This window comes from Narcine bancroftii, chromosome 6 (genome assembly GCF_036971445.1).
Source record: "Narcine bancroftii isolate sNarBan1 chromosome 6, sNarBan1.hap1, whole genome shotgun sequence".
NCBI lineage: Eukaryota > Metazoa > Chordata > Chondrichthyes > Torpediniformes > Narcinidae > Narcine > Narcine bancroftii.
Genome location: NC_091474.1, coordinates 225,648,911 through 225,671,815, shown reverse-complemented (window position 1 = coordinate 225,671,815; position 22,905 = coordinate 225,648,911). Strand labels below are relative to the sequence as shown.

General features: G+C 40.9%; 1 protein-coding gene across 17 annotated transcripts in view; it reads left to right on the top strand.

Moving 5' to 3' along the window:
• Positions 1-22,905, top strand: part of ak9 (adenylate kinase 9) — a 371,922-nt gene that overhangs the window by 66,653 nt on the left and 282,364 nt on the right. For 16 of the 17 annotated variants that reach the window (XR_011340758.1, XR_011340759.1, XM_069887562.1 and 13 more), the window contains 3 exons: positions 9,087-9,212; positions 9,347-9,421; positions 16,403-16,504. Coding sequence is in view for 15 of the 17 variants with exons in the window: in XM_069887562.1 (XP_069743663.1) it covers positions 9,087-9,212; positions 9,347-9,421; positions 16,403-16,504 (303 nt within the window). In the remaining 2 variants the exon portion in view is untranslated. The remainder of the gene's footprint in view (positions 1-9,086; positions 9,213-9,346; positions 9,422-16,402; positions 16,505-22,905) is intronic. The other variant, XM_069887555.1, reaches the window with a different exon arrangement.

The window sequence follows — 22,905 nt, the reverse complement described above, 5'->3', positions numbered from 1 at the left end:
CAGCTGGATGTCTTAACATGAATTTATAACCTTTTCTCCAGAGGATTGATTTTGCTGTATTAAACTCCTTCCTCTTCTTTAAGAGTTCAAAACTTAGTCTGGATAAAAAAATATTTTTTGACCCTGTATTCCAATGGTTTATTGTCTTCTCTAATTTTATTCCTTGCCCACTCCAGTACATTTTCTCTTGTCATATATCCGAAAAATTTTACTAAAATGGATCTTGGTTTTTGATGTGTCTGTGTTTTCGGAGCTAGTGTTCTGTGTGCCTTTTCTATTTCGATTCCTTCTTGTATTTCTGTCATTCCCAGGACCTTCAGGATCCATTCTTTTATAATTTCCTTCATATCTGTGCCTTGTTCATTTTCCTTTAGGCCCACTATTTTGATGTTGTTTCACCTACTATAATTTTCCAACATATCAAATTTCTGAGCTAACAACTCTTGTGTCTCTTTAATTTTTTTTATCACTTTCTTCCAATTTTCCTCTTAAAGTCGTTTACTTCCATTTCTAAAGCCATTTCTCGTTCTTCCACATTTTCTACTCTTTTCCCTATTTCTGTCATGACTAGCTCTAATCTTTGCATTTTATCTTCTGTTCTTTTCATTTTTATTTTAATTGGACTAAATTCTAATGACAACCATTCTTTTAATGCTCTCATTTGTTCTTCAAACAAAAAAAACTTTATCTATATTTCTGTCCATCTGTTTTACCTTCTATCTCTCTGTGAAGATTTTGGTCTTCTTCTTCCACTTCTTCTGAGTCTGTACCTGTGTTTGTGACTTCTTCTTTTCTTGTTTGTATCTGTGTCTCTTCAGATTTTTCAGATGAGTTGCTTGTCTCACTTTGTCGGGTCTCTTCTTGCTTGGCCTCTTGCTGTTGGTCCTCTTCTTCTCAGCTGCTCATCTGTTGAGCCTCCTGCTGCTGCTCCTCTTTCCTTTCACCCCATCGACTTTCTTTCTCACCTGGTTCACTCCCTCTTCTGCCACTTTCCTCATCTTCCAGCTGAGAGCCCTGGTGTCAGGCATCCCTCAGCTGGTCGCGCCAAAGTTGTCTGCTCCTTGGCTGAGACCCCTCCTGTTGGTGTTTTCCTTCACCTTAGATTGCGCACTTTTGTTTGGCTCAGAGAGCCATTTTTGCAGTCCACCAATCGTGGGGTCGTTACTCCACGGGGCCGTCACCAACCTCGGAGATTGGGTGCTCTTCTCCATCATGGTTCCCTGTTCCTTCGTGCAGGTAAGGCCTTCTCCTTTTCCGGTGTCTTTTCTTCTTATTTTTTTTCCCGTTGTTTTTACTTTTTCCTTCTTAGGTGCCATTTTCTTTCTCTTCTCTGCAACTTTATCTTTTATTTCTTATATTTTGTACTTATTGAACTCTGTCTTTTCTTAACTTTTATTCTTCTTTTCTGGAGAGGGCTGGTTTTACCCTACCAGCCACAACTCCATCACGTGACTCTTAACCTTATGTAAAATCTTGAAGTAGACAGTGCAGAGTACCCCTGCAACAAGTATTCTGCTTTAGATAATGTTTGGGGGGACGATCGATTAGGGACAAGTTGCGGTTGTCACGTCTCTGGCACAGAGGCTGGCCCATCCAGCTCAGAAGGGAAGGGGGGAGAAGGGAGAGCTATGGTAATTTGGGACTCTTTGGTTAGGAGAACGAGATCGAAGCTCTCGGATGGTGTGTTTCCTCTCAGGTGCCAGGATCAGGGATGTCTCTGATCGAGTTAAGGTCATTCTGGAAGGAGAGTGTGAGCAGCCAGATGTCATGATCCATGTAGGGACCAATGACATTGATAGGAGTAGAGATGAGGTTCTGAAGAGGGAATATAGAGAATTAGGAAATAAATTAAAAAGCAGGACCTCAAGGGTGGTAATCTCGGGACTGCTGCCTGTGCCATGCGCCTGAGAGGGTAGGTACAGGAAGTTGTGGTCGATGAATGTGCAGCTGAAGAGTTGGTGCAAGGGGCAGGGGTAAGATTTCTCGATCATTGGGATCTCTTCTTTACAAAAAGGATAGGCTACACCAATATCTTGGCGGGCAAGTTTGCTAAAGCTGTTGGTGAGGGTTTTAACTAGTTTGGCAGGGGGTTGGGAATGTGAGTGCAGAGATTAGAGTAGAAGGACAAAAGCATAGTGCTATGTGCTCTGAGTTGGTGAGGAAGGATAGACAGGCGACAAAACATAAAGGTAGCCAGTTAGAGGGTTTGAAATGTATCTATTTCAATGCTAGGAGTATTAAGGATAAAGGGGATGAACTTAGAGCATGGATCAGTACATGGAACTGCAATGTTGTGGCTGTTACTGAAACTTGGCTGAAGGAAGGGCAAGATAAGCTGATACAGGTACCAGGGTTTAGGTGTTTTAAAAAGCTATAGAAAGGGAGGATGCAGAAGGAGTGTCCAGTGAGTCAGTGTGGGTGGAAGTCAGAAATAGGAAGGGAGTATTCACTGTGCTGGGAATAGCCTATAGGCCCCCAAATAGCCCTCAGGATACCAAGGAGCAGATAAGCAGGCAGATTTTGGAATGGTGTGTGAAATACAGGGTTGTAGTTATGGGTGATTCCAACTTCCCTGATATTGACTGGCATCTACTGAGTGCAAGAGGGATAGATGGGGCTGAATTTGTCAGGTGTCTACAAGAAGGATACCTGATACAGTATGTGGACTGACTGACTAGAGGAGAGACCATGCAGCATCTGGTTCTGGAGTATGAACCTGGTCAGTTGGTGGTCCTCTCAGTGGGGAACAGCAGCAATAGAAATTCAACAAGACAATGGTATTTTAAAACCATAACAATTTTTATTATTAACTATTAATAAGATTTAATAAGATAACACTTCTTATTTAACTCTATCTTAACCCCACTATGTGTGTGTGTGTGTGTGTGTGTGTGTGTGTGTGTGTGTGTGTGTGTGTGTGGCAAGCCCCAAACCATTACAGTTTAGGCATGATTGTGAAAAGTCAATTTTTAAACTTCAGTGTTGAAATTCAGAATCTTTACTGTTGTTCTTAAAACTTGCAACTTTTTTTAGAGTTGTCTTCAGAGAATTGTTTCTTCATACAAATTATTTCCCTCTCTTGCATGGAGGTTACAGAACTTGTTTTATACGTTGACTTCACACCCAGGCAAGGGTTATATTAAGTGACCATTTCAAAATGGATACAATAGAACTGCCCTCTTTTGACAAAGAGACAATGAAGTGGCTCTTTCTCTTTGAAACCACGGATTCTGTGTACCTCCCCTGACAAGGAGAATACAACACAACGGTACCTCTCCCACTGAAAGCTACTGCATTTCTGACTTCAATTAATGACTGGTGCAATATTAAAGATGCCTTCTTGGAGGCATCATCACATGACATGACATCACTCCTGGTTCTGCTTGCAGTCTCATCTCTTCCAAAAGTATGAGTTGTTGGTTCCAATTTGTCTGCTCGGGTCGCAAACAGATGGCTTTATGTGCACACAGATCATTGAAGCAAAAGCTAGCTTGTTTGAACAGAGGCCATCTCTCAGCAAACATCATTGACTTTAGTTTCAATGAAGAATCACTTCTGACTTTATGGATGTTAATACAGCTTCAACTGAACAATGAATTAACAGACGTTTTGTCTCTCAAAATAGTTCCTTAACATAGCCTCTGCTATTTACAAGATTTAAAAATTGTCCTCTGTGTCTTTCCCTGTGTCTCGTCCACAAAGTCCCTTTACAAAAAAAAACTTTATAACTAAAGATTAACAATAGCACAATTCTGTCACAGGCGAGAGTGACCACAACTCCATGAGCTTCAACATAACTATGGAAAAGGATAAAAACAGTCAAAATTTGAAGTGCTTAACTGGGGAAGGGCTAATTATGAAGGGTGAGGCAGGAACTAGCGAGAATAAATTGAAAATAGATGTTTAAGGATGAAGGCTCAGAAGTAATGTGGAAGAAGTTTAGGGACCACGTGCAGGGTTCAAGATAGGTTTGTTCCACTGGGACAAGGAAAAGATGGTAAGAAAAAGGAACTGTGGCTGATGAACAGGTCAAGAGGAAGAAGGAAGCATACATTAGATATAGGAATTAGGAAGCAAGAAGGGCTCATGAGAAGTATATGGCAGCCAGGAAGGATCGTAATAAAGGGGGCATAAGAAGGCCTTGGCATGTAGAATTAAAGAGAACCCCAAGGCATTCTTGCGTATGTGAAGAAAAGAGGGATGACGAGAATGAAGGTGGGGCTGCTAAAGGATAAAGGAAACAACATGTGCCTGGAGGCAGAGGAGGTTGGGGAGGTCCTAAATGAACACTTTCCATCAGTATTCAAAAGAGAAAAGGTATTTGATCACAGTGAGGTTGAAATTGAACAGGCCTGTGTGCTGGACTCTGTGGAGATTAAATAAGTGGAAATGCTGGATCTTCTTTAAAACATCAAGATTGATAAGTCCCCGGGGCCAGACGCAATATACCCCAGCTGCTGTGGGAAGTGAGGAAAGAGATAGCTGGGGCTGTAGCTATGAGTTTTGAATCCTCTTTGGCACAGGGGAGGTGCCAGAGGATTGGAGAATGTCAAATGTAGTCCCCTTGTTTAAAAAAGTTAATAGAGATAATTGTGGGAATTATAGTCTTATGTCAGTGGTGTGTAAACTAATGGAGAGGATTCTTAAGGATAGGATCTATAAACATTGGGAGAAGTATAGTCTAATCAAGGATAGTCAGCATGGCTTTGTGAAGGGAAGGTCATGCCTCATGACACTAATTGAGTTTTTTGAGGAGGTAACAAAAGAAATTAATAACAGTAGGGTGGTAGATGTGGTGTACATGGATTTTAGTAAGACAGTTGACAAGGTCCCCCACAAGAGATTCATCCATAAAGTTATGAGGCATGGGATCAGTGGAACCTTGGCTGTGTCGATAAAAAATTGGCTTGTAGGAAGAAAGTAGAGAGTAGTAATGGAAGGAAAGTATTCTGCCTGGAGGTCGGTGACAAGTGGAGCGCCGCAAGGATCTGTTCTTGGACCCTGCTCTTTGTGATTTTTATAAATGACCTGGATGAAGAGGCGGATGGATGAGTTTGCAGATGACACAAAGGTTGGAGGAGTTGAGGATGGAGCTGAAGGTTGTTGAAGATTACAAGAGGATATAGACAGGATGCAGAGTTGGGCAGAAAAGTTGCAGATGGATTTTAATCTGGATAAATGTGATGTGATGCATTTTGGAAGGACTAACCAAAAGGCTGAGTAAAGGCTGAGTGTAGATGAACAGAGGGACCGTGGGGTTCAAATCCATGCATCCCTCAAGGCCACGGCACAGGTTTAATAGGATAGTTACGAAGGCCTTTGGGATGCTGGGCTTCATTAATAGGGGGATTGAATTCAGGAGTCAAGTGGTCATGTTGCAACTATACAAATCTCTGGTAAAGTGTTCAGTTCTGGACACCTCATTAAGGGAAGGATGTGATGTGAGTTTACGCCCTGTGAATCCATTGTATAGAACCTAATTTTCTCGGTCCAACATACTACCAGCTTATGAAACATATGGTAGATGACAAAATTCATTCTCGTGCATGAGGGCCTGTTCAGTTCCTTAATAGACAACCTATGGAGGGTAGATCTCGTGATAGTGGTCTACGTTTTGGAGAGATGGAATGAGATTGTCAGATTGCTCATGGTGCAGCCCAGTTTTTGAGAGAGAGGCTGTTTGAAGTTTCTGATCCATATCAGGTGCATGTATGCAATTTATGTGGACTCATGGCAATTGCCAATACTAGAACACATACTTATGAATGCAGAGGCTGCCATAACAAAACTCAGATTTCATTGGTACGGATGCCATATGCCTGCAAGCTACTCTTCCAGGAGTTGATGTCAATGAGTGTTGCACCACGAATGATGATTTCATGATATTCACATAGACAAGCCATGGCTCAATGTGACTGGCAAAATTATCTGCAGAACAGAATCTGTCAGATGGTATAAAAAAGGATATGGCTTTTATTTTTGTTCTCAGTTGTGATTTTTTTTGCCAATACTGTAAGTAGATTTTGTTGTGAAAACTAAAATCAAACTTTGTATTTGAAGCTTTGAAAAAAAAAGGGAAGGATGTGGAAGCTATAGAGTGGGTGAAGAGGAGATTTACCAGGATGTTGACTGGATTGGGAAACAAGTCTTATGAGGCGAGGTTAACAGAGCTGAGGCTTTTTTCTTTGGAGCAGAGAAGGATGAGAAGAGACTTGATAGAGGGCTACAGGATTATGAGAGGCAGGATCAGCAAACACCAGAGGACAAATTTACAAAATGGAAGGGAGGGAAGTTTAGGGGAGACATCAGGGGTAACTTTTTTTTTAATGCAGAGAGCTGTGGGTGCCTGGAATGCCTTGCCAGGGATGGTGGTGGAGGCTGAAACATTGGGAACATTTAAGAGACTCTTAGACAGACACATGGATGAAAATAAATAGAGGGTTATGGGGTAGGGAGGGTTTAGTACTTTCTTTTAGGAAGGAATATATGGGTCAGCACAACATCAAGGGCTGAAGGGCCCGTACTGTGCTGTATTGCTCTATGTTCTATAAACTCCACCTGGACCTCCACTTTGCATTAGATCACTAGACAACAGTAACATCTCTGTCAGATTGTTCATTGACTACAGCTCAGCATTCAATATCATCATATGAGGAAGATTCATGACAAACCTAAATCATCTGGGCATCTTTCCACCTCTCTGGAAATGGATCATTGAATTCCTCATCAGCAGACCCTGATTAGTGCAAATTGGCAACATAACCTCTTCCAAGTGACTGCGTGCTTAGTTCCCTACTCTATTCCTTGTACACCCAGACATCTATGTGAGTGACTGCCTCAAACTGACTCAGTATATAAAAGTAAAAGATACAAATTTCTTGTTTATTTTATTAAGAGACGACATTGTTTAACGGATTTAATGTATCTTATAGATTGAACTTTGAATAAATGGGAAGGGGGGAGAGGGAGGGAGGGAAGGGAGGGGGGTAAAAGGGGAGAAAATGGCACTGTATATATTCAAGAGAAAAATGTCTATGTATTTTGGTTAATATGGTTTATTGTGTAAAAAATAAAACAATTAAAAAAAAGAAGACAGTCAATATCCTAAATGACCCTGGTGAGCGGTCACAATAGCCCCTTTTAAACTGCAGCACCTGGATCACCCTCCTGGGACCCGGATATACTGGGGCAAAGGTGCTGGAAGCACCTTTCAAATCGCAAATCCAGCAATTTAAGGGGGATCCCGCCCCTGCAATGACACATCACGCTCTCACCGGAAGTACTGCCAGATGTTCAGAAGCTGGCTGCCCGGTGACTCATGTACGCAAGCACTGATGTCACCGGAATAAGCGGGTTGGCCATTTTCCTGTTCAAATCGCACATGGACACAACCTAGGTAAGTTTAACTGGGTTCCCTGACTACCTCTGAGATAGGTCAGGGACCCGGTTGGATTCTGATTGGATTCAGACCCTTTGTAACTGCCTTGTAACTGGGGTGGTAACCAAGCAAATTGCCTGGTTAACCCATGTTACATGCAGCTTGATAGGGCCTGTTCATTTCTTCTCACTGCTACCTTCAAGCAGAAGTTGAAAACCACCATCTCTGTGTTCTTTCCAATCACTAACAGGCTCTTGAACCTCCCCTTGGTACACTAATCATGGACTGCATCCATTATTGCAAGTCATTTTTTTTACTTGGATTATTGTGAATATTTTAACTATTATATATTTATTGTCTCTTTTAATTTCATTTAATTAATTTAATATTATAGTTTGTCTTTATAAATATCTTTTCAGCTGCAGCCAGTAAGATTTTTGGTCATTTATACATTGTACAATGGGTATTGATAATAAACTCATTATTATTAATTATCTGTGGCCTCCCAGTTAGAATGAGAACTACAGCAAGTCTGAGGAACAAAACCTTTCCTTCCATCTGGGCTCTTTGCAATCTTCTGGATGCAATATATATTTCTCTAACTTAGATGACATAGTCTTTCTTCTTGTCTACATAAGAACCATTTTTGTTTGCCAGCCTTTTTCCTTTTTCTTTGCATATGGCCTGTCCTGCTGCCAAACCACTAGTGTAGTAGGGTAATAGCCTCATCCGATCCCACCTGCCACATGATTTAATTACATAGAACATAGATACAGCATATGACCATGATGTCTGAGCCAAACATGATGTCCAAAGTAAACTAAAACACTGTTACATGTATACAATATATATTGATTTATTCCTTCCCTATTCGTGTGTCTATCTGTAAACCTCTTGAACACTGCTATTGTAACTACTTCCATTATTAACCCTCACATCCTGTTGCAGGCACCTACAACTCTCTGTGTAAAACAATGGACTTGTACCATGCACATCATAGCTTTAAGAGTTCTGCCGTTGGCAGTAAACTTTGCTCTTACATTTGACCACTCAAAGTGCAACACTTGTCTAGATTAAACATTGGAGAAATTTCTGTAGTCCATGCTTCGCCCTTCTCCAACTTCACTGCTACCCAGACTAACTTGTCTCTCTCTTTCTCAGGTCTGATAAGGCTCCCTCATCTGAAATTATAACTGTTTCTCTTTCAATTGATGCTGCTTCACCTGCTTGTTTTATTCCAGCATTTTCTATTTTCCATTTTTATTATCACTTTGGCTTGTTTTGTTCTACTCATATGGGTGTAGCCTATGGGCAACTTGCACAACATTACCATGATAGAGACCAAGAAGCCTTATGTACTGGAAATTGTAGTCATTAAGCTGTTTTGTCCTATCATATTAGAGACTTTTTCCTTTAGTTTTTCCAGTATTTCTGTTATTATTTCAGTTTTCAACATTTGCAGTGTTTTTGATTTTATCTCAGTCAAATATTAACACAAAATTATTGATGCAAGCTTAAAATGTCGAAAGTCCCTTTACCTCCACAGTTGCGACTTGACCCATTGAATTTCTCCTGCAGTTTGTTTTTTACTCCAGATGCCATAATCTGCAGTTTCTCATGTCTCTGTGGCCAAATGTGTGATTTTCACTTTGCTGTAGTTTTATTCCGGACTTGCATTAGCTTGAGACATTTTGTCAAAATTTCCTAGCAGGAAGAGAAGTCAGAGATGACCCCAGAGCTTATTGCACGCTTGGTGAAAAGACCTGAAGATTTTTTCTCAATCATTGAAAAACGAGTGGCACTCTACAAAGAAAAAATGCTGAGGCCTTTAGAGGTATGGAATCATTTCATGCAAGTTTTCCTGAAGAGGTTGCGTTTGGATCTGCTAAAGTAATTAACGAAATATGACAGCTTTCACTTTTATTGATACAATATTTCTATTCTTCTGTATTTCTGGAAAAAACGCAGGATTATATGGCTGATCATGACCCTCAGTATTTGATAGAGTTGGATGGAAACAGAAAACCCAGTGAGCTCTTTATGGTAAGAAATTGTGTCCAAGCATTTTAAGAATCAAAATAATTTTTTTTCACTCTTCCCACACTGCTTCTGGCACGCTTGCCTTGATTGTAGAGGAACACACACTACGTGTGTAATATTTTTGTTTAATATATAAATAATTTTAATATTTAAGATGGATATTCCAAGTGAAAACAGAGGAATAAAGGCAAATTCCCTTCATGAAAGGTGTATAGCCTGAATAAATAGAGCATTAATGCTGAGTAATTTTGCATATTTGATTGATTCTTGTTTTGAGGGAATTGAATTAAAAAAATAGGGAATTCTGGTTACAGGTTAGGTAGCATCTATGGAAAGAAATTATAGTTCACAATCCCAAGCAACCAGCCCATAGTCCTCAATTTTTCTTGCATCTGTGTGCCTTTCTAAGAGTCTTTTAAATGTTCTCATTTTATCAGCCTCCTTCACCACCCTGACACTGCATTCTAGGCACCCACCACTCTCTGTGTAAAAAAAAACTACCTTTGATGTCTCCCCCAAACTTTACTCTTCTTAAATGGATGTCCTCTGGTACAGGCTATTGCCAGCCTGGGGAAAAGATGCTGGCTGTCTATGCCTCTTATAATTTTATGTACCTCATTGTCACCTATCATCCTCCATCAGTCAAAAAAACCCTTAACTTGCTCAGCCTTATTCAGAAGACATGTTCACCAATCCAGGCAGCATTCTGGTAAATCACCTCTGTACTCTCTCTAAACTTTCCACATCCTTCCTATAATGAGGCAAACAGAACTGAGCACCATGTACTAAGTGTAGTGTAACCAGAGTTTTATACATTATCTCATAGCTTTTGAACTAAACTCCCTAACTAATGAAGACTTGAACCCTCTGTTCCACCACTCTGTTAAGAATCCTGCCAATAACAATTGCTTCATCTTTAAGTTTGATTTTCCAAAATGCATCACTTACCCAGATTGAACTCTACCAACCACTTCTCTGCTCAATTCTGCATCCTCTCTATGTCCCATTGACAATCTTCTACACTATTTACAGCAACTCCAAACTTTGTGTCATCTGCAAACTTACTGATCCATGCCTGCATTTTCTTCCTCCAAATCATTTATAAAAATCACAAAGAGCAGATCCCTATAGAACATCACAAGCTACTGTGCTCCAAACAGAATATGTTCTATCCACTACTACTCACTGCCTTATATGGGCAAGCCAGTTCTTAATCCACAGAGCCAGGTTTCCATGCTTCATAACTTTCTGGATGAGTTTATTGTGGGGAATCGGAAAACAAGTGTGGGATGCTGTTGATTAGATTTTGAACAAAACCAATTACTAAGAAGACATTTTTAATCTTATTTATGTATGATTGTGATAAATACATAGATGCAGTCATTAAACTGAATGCCTTCAAACATTTGTAGGGTACTTTCGAAGTATATCCATTGTTGCAGTGTAGGGAAACAGATGCCAACCAACCACATACACACATAAATAATCACATAATATGTTGTTTAATAATCAAACATGATTTGTTTCTAGAACATCAGGGAGATCTTCAGAATAGTCCCATAAGAAATGTTATTTTCACCTAAAGGTTTAGCTGATACCTCAATTCAATTTTTCATTTAAAATGTCTATCTCATATACTGCATTGAGATGTTAGCCTTCATATTTTATTTAGGTTTTTAGAGATGAACTTGTTCCTGAATCTGAGTGGTTAGTTAAGTGAAGTTTATCATCATCTAATTGTACAATGACAATGTGATGAAACAGCGTTATCCAGTCCTCGGTGCAAAACAGGCAGACACACAACCAAACATAACACACATACAGACAAACAATACATAAGCAAGTCAAGTATCATCCATACTAATAAATAAATAAATATTAATTCATGAATATGAGAGTCTCGGATGGTTAGTGTGAGCAGTTCCTTTGGCTGATCAGCATTCTCACTTCCCGTAGGAATAAGCTGTTCCTCAGCCTGGTGGTGCTCCTTCTGATACTCCTGTATCTGTTTCCCAATGGGAGCACCTGTAAGGTGTGTGCAGGGTTACAGTTTTACCTGAGAATATTGGTACATTTGGAGAAGCTCATACTTGGACGAATAGCTTTTGGATGTTAAACTCACCCAGGAGCCTGGAGAGCATGAACAAAACAATTCTAAATGCCTTGAATATTTCCACTCTATCGTAATAACCTAACAATTACACTGGACAATTAAGAATTTGCATCCTGAACACTTTTAGATGTATTTTATGGATTTTGGGCTGCTGATCATAAAAATATCCCCCTAAAATTTTCCTACCATGTATTGTCTTTTAGTTATAACTTATTTTTTTGTGATTTTCTGTCATATTTTTAACATGCTTCAAGCAAACAAAACCATGATGTGCAACATGTCATTGAAAATTCATTTTTTGCATTTGTACTTGGACTTCTTCCCAATCAGTTGCAAAATCATTTGAACTATGTGATTAAACATACTAAATTTAATAGAACCATAGAACACTACAGCACTGAAAGCAGGCCATTTGGCCCTTCTAGTCTTTGTCGAATACATCATATCGCAAGTCTCACTGACTTCCACCCATTCCATAACTCTCCATGTATCTATCCAGTTTACTTTTAAAACGAGTGAGCCTGCATTTAGCACATCAGATGGCAACTCATCCCACACTCCCACACTCTCTGAGTGAATAAGTTCTCCCTAATGTTCCCTCTAAACCTTTTCCCTTCCATGTCCTATTGTAATTGTCTCTCCTAATCTAAGTGGGAAGAGCCTACTTACATTTACTCTGTCTATATCTCTCATAATTTTGTAAACCTCTATCAAATCTCCCATTATTCTTCTATGCTCCAAGGAATAAAGTCCTAACCTGTTTAATCTTTCCCTGTAATTAACTCCTGAAGACCCAGCAACATTCTACTACATCTTTTCGGCACTCTTTCAATCCTACTGATATCCTTCCTGTGGTTTGGCAACCAGAACTGCACAAAATACTCCAAATTTGGCCTCACCAATGTTGTATACAACCTCACCATAGCATCCAAACTCCTGTACTTTGTTTATGAAGGCAAGTTGCCAAAAGCTTTCTTCACAACCCCATCTACCTGTGACACCACTTTCAGGTAACTATATATCTGAATTCCCAGATCCCTTTGTTCCTCCGCAGTCCTCAGTGCCTTACAATTTTTGTGTACATCCTATCTTAGTTAGTCCTTCCAAAATGCCACACCTCACACTTGTCTGCATTAAATTCCATCTGCTATTTTCTGGCCTATTTTTCCACTTGGTCCAGATCCGTATGCAGCTTTGAAAGCCTTCCTCTCTGCCCACAACGCCTCCAACCTTAGTGTCATCAGCAAACTTGCTGATTCAATTTACCACATTATCATCCAGATCATTGACATAAACAACAATGCTCCTAGCACCAATCCCTGAGAAGCAATCATCCACTCCCACTCTGTATTCTCCCATTCAGCCAATTTCGAATCCAATTTACACCCTCTCCATGGATACCTAGTGTCTGAACCTTCTGAACTAGCCTTGTGAGGCCTTGTCAAAGAGCTTACTAAAGTCCATACAGACAACATCCACAGTCTTTCCTTCATCTACTTTCTTGGTAATGTCTTCAAAAAACTCTGTAAGGTTCATTAAACCCAACCTACCACACACAAAGCCGTGCTGACTGTCCTTAATCAGCTCCTGGCTGTCCAAATACTTGTATACCCGATCTCTCAGAATACCCTCCAATAATTTACCTACTACTAATGCCAGGCTCACTGGCTTGTAATTTCCTAGTTTACTTTTGGAGCCTTTTTAAACATGAGCTACCCTCCAATCCTCCGGTACCTCATCCGTGGATAAGGATATTTTAAATATTTCTGCTAGGGATCCTGCAATATCTACACTCATCTCCCGCAAGGTCTGAGAATAACATGTCAGGCCTGGGGGATTTATCTACCTTTATTCGCTGTAAGACAGCAAGCACCTCCTCCTTTTTAATCTCTATTATATGTTCCATGCCACTACTGCATGTTTCCCTTCCTTCCTTATATACTATGCCAGTTTCCTGAGTAAATATTGATGCAAAAAAACTGTTTAAGATCTCCCCCATCTCGTGAGGCCCCACACATAGACAACCACTCTGATTTTCTAAGGGACCAATTTTATCCCTTACTATCCTTTCACTCTTATTATACTTGTAGGAACCCTTTGGATTTACCTTCACATTATATGCCAAAGCAACCTCATGTCTTCTTTTTGCCTTCCTGGTTTCCTTCTTGAGTATTTTCTTATATTTTCTTTACTCTTCTAGTGCCTCATTTGCTCCTTGTTGCCTATACCTGCTATACACTTCTCTCTTCTTCTTAACCAGATCGCCAATATCTCTTGAAAACCAAGGTTTCCTATACCTGATAGCTTTGCCTTTAATCCTGACAGGAACATGCAAGCTCTGCACTCTCAAAATTTTGCCTTTGAAGGCCTTCCACTTACTGAACACATCCTTACCAGAAATAAACTTATCCCAATCCACTCTTCCTAGATCCTTTCTCATTTCCACAAAATTGGCCTTTCTCTAATTTAGAATCTCAACTCAAGGACTAAACCTATTCTTATCCATAATTAAGTTGAAACTAATGATATTATGGTTATTGCAGCCAAAATGTTCTCCTACACATACTTCTGCCACCTGGCCTGTTTGGTTCCCTAGTAGGAGATCAGTATTGCTTCCTTACACATTGGTACCTCTATATATGTTGATTGAGAAAACTTTCTTGAACACATTTGACAAACTCCCAGCCATCCAGCCCTTTTACAGTATGGGAGTCCGAGTCAATATGTGGAAAGTTAAAATCTCCTACTATCTGTTTTTCATATTGGTCTGCTCTCTCTCTACTGATTTGCTCCTCCAATTCTCTCTGACTATCAGGCAGACTATAATGCAACCCTATCAGTGTGGTCTTACTTTTCCTGTTCATCACCTCCACTCACATGGTCTCTGTAGATGAGCCCACTGGATTGTCCTGTCAAAGCACAGCTGTGATCTTTTCCCTGACTAGCAATGCCTCTCCTTCTCCTTTCATCCCTCCCCCTCTATCATGTCTGAAACAATGGAACCCCAGAACATTGAGCTGCCAGACCTGCCCCTCCTGCAATCAAATCTCACTAATAGCAATAATGTCACAATCCCATGTGTCAATCCACACCCTAAACTCATTTGCCTTTCTGACAATACTCCTTGCATTGAAATAAATACACCTAAGAACATTTCTATCACATACAAACCTTTGATTTCTGTCTATACATACAGTCCTCGCATTACATTTATCCTCCTCCATCTCACTCTCTGCTCTAACATTCTTGTTCCCATCCCTCTGTCAATCTAGTTTAATCCGTCCAGAACAGCACAAGAAAACCTACCCACAAGGATGTTAGTCCCCCTCCACGTCAAGTGCAAACCATTCTGTCAGAACAGATCTCACCTTCACTGGAACAGAGCCCAATTGTCCAGAAACATGAAGCCCTCCACCCTGCACCATCTCTTTAGCCACGTATTTAGCTGCATTAGTTCCTATTTATAATCTCACTAGCACGTGGCATGGATAGCACTTCTGAGATCACAACCTGGAATTCCTGTCCTTCAACATTACATCTAACTCACTAAATTCTCTTTGCAGAACTTCCTCATCCTTCCTACGCATGTCATTGGTCCCTACATTGACCACAACATCAGGCTGCTCACCCTCCCTCCTGAGAATACTGAGATATTGCACCAGGGAGGCAACAGATCATCCGGGATTCTCAACCTCTTATCTGTCCCTCTAACTATCGAATCACCTATCACTATTGCACTCCTTCTTCTCCTCCTCCCTTTCTGAGCTGAGGGTCTAGTCTTGGTGCCAGAGACCTGACCATCACAACTTGTCCCTGGTAGGTTGTCCTCACCAACAGTATCCAAAACGGTATACTTACTGTTGATGTGAATGGCCACAGGAGTGCTCTGCTCTCTCTGTCCATTCCCCTTCCCTCTCCTGATAGTCACTCAGTTTCCTTCCTCCTGATTTTAAAGATGACTGTTTCCCTGAAATACCTCTTGAATGATCCGCAGTTTATCCAGCCCCAGCTCCAGTTCCCTAACTTGGTTTGCAGGAGCTGCAGCTGGAAGCACTTTTTCCAGGTGTAGTCATCAGGGACAATTATGCTGACCCAGATTTCCTACATCCCACAATCAGAGCAATCCACTGCCCTAGCTGACTCCATTACCTCCTCCTAATTTAGTTAAAGGATTAAACTACCTCACCTGGCTTCACTTCACCTCACACATTCTTCACCCTCTGCTCGCCGAAGCCTCTTGAGCTAAAGCCCCAAAGCTCCACTCCTACACTGGGCCACTCGCACACTGACCACTCCTCTTCATCTTCCCCTCCCTTAATTGTTCCTGCCAATTATCTCAAGTGGTCATTCCCATAAATAAAAGTTAATGTAATGTTTCTCCAACTTTCCATATGATATAGCAAATCTGAAATTACCTTTGTGTTCATCTTGAAGTTTTCTATCATAAACCCCAATTTTAAATCAGGAAGCAAACCTTTGAAATAAAATTGTTGTGCAGTGTTATTAAATATAATATTGAAGTGAAAATTTTGATCAGTTACCCATTTTTCTCCAATTCTCTAACTAACTTGATTTTCTCTGTTTTTATAAAAATTAGAATAATACTTTGCACTTGAATCCATTTAAACTAAACATGCGTTTTTGAGGAGTGTATTTAAGGAGCTTAGTTTGAATTTTTTTGTAAAACAACTTCTAATGAGTTCTCAACTTTTCCTTCATGCTTACTTAAAACTGAATACATTTCAGAAATTAATTTTTTTACCGCAGCCAATTTTTGAGTGTTTATAAAGGTGTTTCATGGCAAATTTTATGTATTTTTAATGTTTAAATGTATATTTTGTTTAGTTGCTTTCTTTTCTCTTTCTCTTTAGTCCGTAATGTTTAAATTAGAATTCATAGGTCTTCAACCAACAGCTACAGCACAACCACTTCATGATGAAGAAGAAGAAGAAATACCTGAAGAAACTGACGATGTGAGTAATCTAGTTAGGAATTTTTTTTGTGAAACCTGAAAAGAATTTTTTAGGTGTTTTTCATTTTATATTGAAGTCACAAATTCTTTTCACACCCACTGTTCACACTGGCTGACAAGGAAAAACGTGATAATGATTTAATAGACTAAGAAGGCCATGCACAGACACAGAGCATTCTTAATTCAGTATAAAGACTTTTGAGGTATGTCTCAAGATTCTAGCTCAGAAGTAAGACACACACAACAAGGAAGTACAGTTGACACTGATTTTAATGAACTGGCTACTCTCTTTTATATGGTCAGGCAGGCCTTGGCTGCCATGTGACCGACGGGCATAACCCATGCCGCTTCGGGCTCTGATTGGTGGCATCGGCCCGTTCTGCTGCAGCGTCATCGATAGGTGTGGTTTGTGCTATCCTGGGTGCCAATTGGCCCTTTTGCATTCCATCATCAGTGATTGGCTGGCAGAGCCCATTTTGCAGTGGCCTATGGGAACGGGCTGCTGACACCTTGTGCAGCCCACTAGATTGCCCTGTTTGAACGGCGTCTTCTGTGTCATCCTGCAGCGACGGCTGCGGGCCTCTAACACGTCCACCCCGCCACCAGAACCGGCCATTGGAGAAGTATTAGTACCTTTGGAAGGCTTGCCCCTGCAGCAAGGGATTGGGAGTGTGATTGGTTGGCTGCTGTCCAAATGTGCCGGTTTGAATCGGTCATACATGAAATTCTCTTCCCTGCCGCCAATCTCCAGAACGCAGGTGGACCCATTGTGTCGGAGGATGTGATCTAGCCCCACATACATGTGCGCTTAGAATTAGAAGGGGGTTAAGTTAGGTTAGTTAAGTCAATAGTGATAAGTTAAAGTTTGATCCTGTTTTCATGTTTAAAGAGAATTAAAAGCAACTTTTGTTTAAGTGACCATTTGTCTTGAATATTTATTGCTACTGGGCTTTGGGGTCATCTGGGCTCGTAACAATATGTTTGTTGTTGTTGTTGTTTGTCCTTCATAGTCGAAGATGACCATGGCTTCAAAGTCAAATGGAAGATTGGGGGCTGTGGGTCTGGAGGTGACTGGTGAGGCCAATTCAGGCCCTGAAGTCTCGCCCACATGTGGGACACAAGTGGGTGGGAGCTGTTGTGGCAGTGGATGCTGTTTGGGCCTTACGCACAGCATGCTTTCGTTGCGCTTCGGTGATGCGCTTGACTTTAACTGCATGGGTTCCTGTGTTGATCTTGCTGCAAGCTGGACGGTCGAGGGCAAGTGTCTCCCACGTGTTGATGTCAACACCCAGGCCTTTGAAGGATGCTTTGAGGCAGTCTATGTAACGTTTCTTCTCCCCCCCTCCCACCCCTGACTGAGCACTTGCCCTGACAGAGTTCTCCGTATAGCAGCTGCTTAGGCTGTTTGGCATTCTGACCACATGTCCAGCCCACCTGACTTGAGCTTCCACCAAGAGGATTTGATGCTGCAAAGTCCAGCATGTTCCAGGATTGTCGTGTCGGGAACTTTGTCCTGCCACCTGATGTGGAGGAGTCTGCGGAGACAGCTCAGGTGAAAGTGGTTGAGCTGTTTGGCATGTCTGCTGTAGACAGTCCAGTCCTCACTGGCATAAAGGAGGGTGGTAAGGACCACTGCACAGTAGACCTTCAGCTTGGTGGTAAGGCTGAGTCCTCTCTGCTCCCAGACGTTCTCACGGAGTCTCCCAAAGGTGGCTCAGGCTTTGGCAATCCTGTTGTTGACCTAAGCATATATGTTCACTACGCGAGAGAGTATGCTGTCCAGGTAGGTGAAGTTGTCGACTGCCTGGAGGCTATAGCCCTTCACCATGATGCGCAGCTCCTGGTATGGCTTTCCTGGGACAGGCTGGTACATAACTTTGGTCTTTTTGGTGCTGATAGTGAGACCAAAGTTGTCATAGGCTTGTGAGAAGCAGTCCGTTTCTTGCTGCATCTTCTGCTCTGTGCTGACGTTGAGTGCACAGTCATCAGCAAACAAAAAGTCTCTGATGACAGTCTCTTGCACCTTTGTAACTGCCTGCAGGTGCTTGAGGTTGAAAACCCACCATCAGTCCTGTGGATTTCTTCTTCATAGTTACAGAAGGCATCTGTCAGCAAGGCAGAGAATACCATACTGAATAGAATTGGGGCAAGAACACAGCCATGTTTGGCGCCATTTGTCACTGGGAAGGCCTCCGACTTGTCGCTGTCATCCAGAACTTTTACCATCATACCGTCGTGGAACTGCCGGACAATTGTGATAAATTGCTGAGGCAGCAAAACTTCTCCATGATCTTCCACAAGCCTTCTCTGCTGACCGTATTGAAAGTCTTGGTTAGGTCGACAAAGGTTACGAAGAGGTCGCTGTGTTGCTCCTGGCATTTTTCCTGGAGTTGGCGCGCAGCAAAAATTATGTCTATAGTCCAACGTTCAGCACGGAAGCCACACTGGCTTCTGGGAGCAGACCTTGTTGGAGAAGGCGGTTGAGCAGGATGCAGGCCAGAATCTTCCCTGAAATATACAAGAGGGAGATGCCTCGGTGGTTGTCACAAGACCTGCGGTAACAATATAAATTCCAATCCACTGCCATGGAACCAAGAGCCATCATCAGGATGAGCTATTGAGAGTTTAAATTTTCAAACCAACTTGTTGTAAATATGGGCTCTATATTTTCAAAAAAGAATTATATTTATCATGTAAATTATGTTATTTTCCCAAGATCTCATTTAGCATGCCATCTTTGCATCCCTAAATCTATATCAGACATAACTGGCACATTTCCTTAAAACAGCTAAGGGCAATTGTAAAAATTCAATTTGATACATAGTTAACTTTAATTTTAAACTAAACATTTTAATATTTCCTAATAAAAATAACATTGGGTCTAATGGAAGTTTAACCTTTAACACTTTCTCTAAAAATAATCTAATTTGTATCCAAAATGATTTAACCTTAATACATTGCCAAGTAGAATGAAAAAAAGAACCTATTTCCTTATGACATCTAAAACATAATTCTGAAGAAACTAAATTAAATCTTTTTTAATTTTTGAGGTGTTAAATATTGATGCAAAAAGTTATATTGTACTCATCTATATCTTACATTAATAATTTTAGTTATCTTTACAGAACATTCTCAAATCATCTCGATCTATTGTTCTATCTAAATCGTTTTCCCATTTTAATCTTGATTTAAGAGTATCTAATTTAGGCATTTTCCTTTGAAGTAGTTTATACATTTCTGGAATAAATTTATTAATACTGTATCTCCTTTAGTAAGTTAAATTTCTAACTCAGATTGTCTAAGTAATCTTAAACTTTGACCTAATTTATCAATTAAAAAAGTTTTAATGTTGATAACAAAAAAGGTATTATTATTAAAAAATGATTATTAATAGTAAAAGAAAAAAGTTTATTTTGATATAATGGTGTTTTACATGAAATTTTACCTTTTCCATATATCATAATTCAATTAAATGTTTCAGTATAGGTGGATCATTAACCCTGTAGTAGTAATAATAGTAGTAGTGATCGTAGTAGTAGTAGTGGCGGTAGTAGTGGTAATAATTGATAATTTGGTATTCCATTTATAGATAAATTCTAATATAAATGTTTCATCTATTTTAGTTAATTCTGTATTAGCCCATGTTAAAGATTTATCTAAATCAAACATTCCATTAATAAATTTCAACAGAGCAGCTTTGTAATAATTTTAAAAATGTAGAAGGTGTAAACCTACTAATTTGCATTTCCAAGTTAATTTCTCTAAGGATGCTCTTACCATTTAGCCTTTCCACAAAAATTTCCTAATTATTAAATTTAAATCCTTAAAATTTTTTTAGATATATTACAAGGAATGGATTGAAAAAGATATTGAATCTTTGGGAAAATATTCATCTTAATACAATTCACTCTGTCTATTAAAATTATAGATAAATCATTCCATCTATTCAAATCCTCTTTAATTTTATTAAATAATGGTAAATAATTCAATTTATATAAATTATTTAAATTTTTATCAATTTTAATACCCAAATATTTAATTCCATTATTTGACAACCGTCAAATTTGAACAATTTCTTTTGCATTGAGTATAAACTCCCTCAAGCAAAAGCATAATTTCATTTTTATCCCAATTAATATTATAACCTGATATTCACCATATTCCTTTAATCTCATATACAACGAACACAAAGAATTTTCAGGATCTGTCAAATCAAAACATCATAAGCAAATAAATTAATCTAAAATTTATCAGAATTAATCTTGTCTTATTAATTGTGCTAAAGGTTCAATAGCTAAAATAAATAAAGCTGGAGGCAAAGGACATCCTTGTCTAGTTGATCTAGTTAATAAAAACGCATAAGATATTTGTCCATTTGTCACCACTTTAGAAGAAGGATGCAGCCATCTTCAGCGCAAACTCCGGGAGATCCAAAATGAGTGGTGGACTAGCCTCGCCAAACGAACACAGCTCAGCGCGGACATTGGCGACTTCAGGGGTTTCTACGAGGCTCTAAAGGCTGTGTACGGCCCCTCACCCCAAGTCCAAAGCCCGCTGCGCAGCTCAGACGGCAAAGTCCTCCTCAACGACAAGATCTCCATCCTCAACCGATGGTCAGAACACTTCCAATCTCTTTTCAGTACCAACCGCTCAGTCCAAGATTCCGCCCTGCTCCAGCTCCCTCAACAGCCCCTAAGGCTAGAGCTGGATGAGGTTCCCACCCTGGATGAGACATATAAGGCAATCGAACAACTGAAAAGTGGCAAAGCAGCAGGTATGGATGGAATCCCCCCAGAAGTCTGGAAGGCTGGCGGCAAAACTCTGCATGCCAAACTGCATGAGTTTTTCAAGCTTTGTTGGGACCAAGGTAAACTGCCTCAGGATCTTCGTGATGCCACCATCATCACCCTGTACAAAAACAAAGGCGAGAAATCAGACTGCTCAAACTACAGGGGAATCACGTTGCTCTCCATTGCAGGCAAAATCTTCGCTAGGATTCTACTAAATAGAATAATACCTAGTGTCGCTGAGAATATTCTCCCAGAATCACAGTGCGGCTTTCGCGCTAACAGAGGAACCACTGACATGGTCTTTGCCCTCAGACAGCTCCAAGAAAAGTGTAGAGAACAAAACAAAGGACTCTACATCACCTTTGTTGACCTCACCAAAGCCTTCGACACCGTGAGCAGGAAAGGGCTTTGGCAAATACTAGAGCGCATCGGATGTCCCCCAAAGTTCCTCAACATGATTATCCAACTGCACGAAAACCAACAAGGTCGGGTCAGATACAGCAATGAGCTCTCTGAACCCTTCTCCATTAACAATGGCGTGAAGCAAGGCTGTGTTCTCGCACCAACCCTCTTTTCAATCTTCTTCAGCATGATGCTGAACCAAGCCATGAAAGACCCCAACAATGAAGACGCTGTTTACATCCGGTACCGCACGGATGGCAGTCTCTTCAATCTGAGGCGCCTGCAAGCTCACACCAAGACACAAGAGAAACTTGTCCGTGAACTACTCTTTGCAGATGATGCCGCTTTAGTTGCCCATTCAGAGCCAGCTCTTCAGCGCTTGACGTCCTGCTTTGCGGAAACTGCCAAAATGTTTGGCCTGGAAGTCAGCCTGATGAAAACTGAGGTCCTCCATCAGCCAGCTCCCCACCATGACTACCAGCCCCCCCACATCTCCATCGGGCACACAAAACTCAAAACGGTCAACCAGTTTACCTATCTCGGCTGCACCATTTCATCAGATGCAAGGATCGACAATGAGATAGACAACAGACTCGCCAAGGCAAATAGCGCCTTTGGAAGACTACACAAAAGAGGCTGGAAAAACAACCAACTGAAAACCCTCACAAAGATAAGCGTATACAGAGCCGTTGTCATACCCACACTCCTGTTCGGCTCCGAATCATGGGTCCTCTACCGGCACCACCTACGGCTCCTAGAACGCTTCCACCAGCGTTGTCTCCGCTCCATCCTCAACATCCATTGGAGCGCTCACACCCCTAACGTCGAGGTACTCGAGATGGCAGAGGTCGACAGCATCGAGTCCACGCTGCTGAAGATCCAGCTGCGCTGGATGGGTCACGTCTCCAGAATGGAGGACCATCGCCTTCCCAAGATCGTATTATATGGCGAGCTCTCCACTGGCCACCGTGACAGAGGTGCACCAAAGAAAAGGTACAAGGACTGCCTAAAGAAATCTCTTGGTACCTGCCACATTGACCACCGCCAGTGGGCTGATAACGCCTCAAACCGTGCATCTTGGCGCCTCACAGTTTGGCGGGCAGCAGCCTCCTTTGAAGAAGACCGCAGAGCCCACCTCACTGACAAAAGGCAAAGGAGGAAAAACCCAACACCCAACCCCAACCAACCAATTTTCCCTTGCAACCGCTGC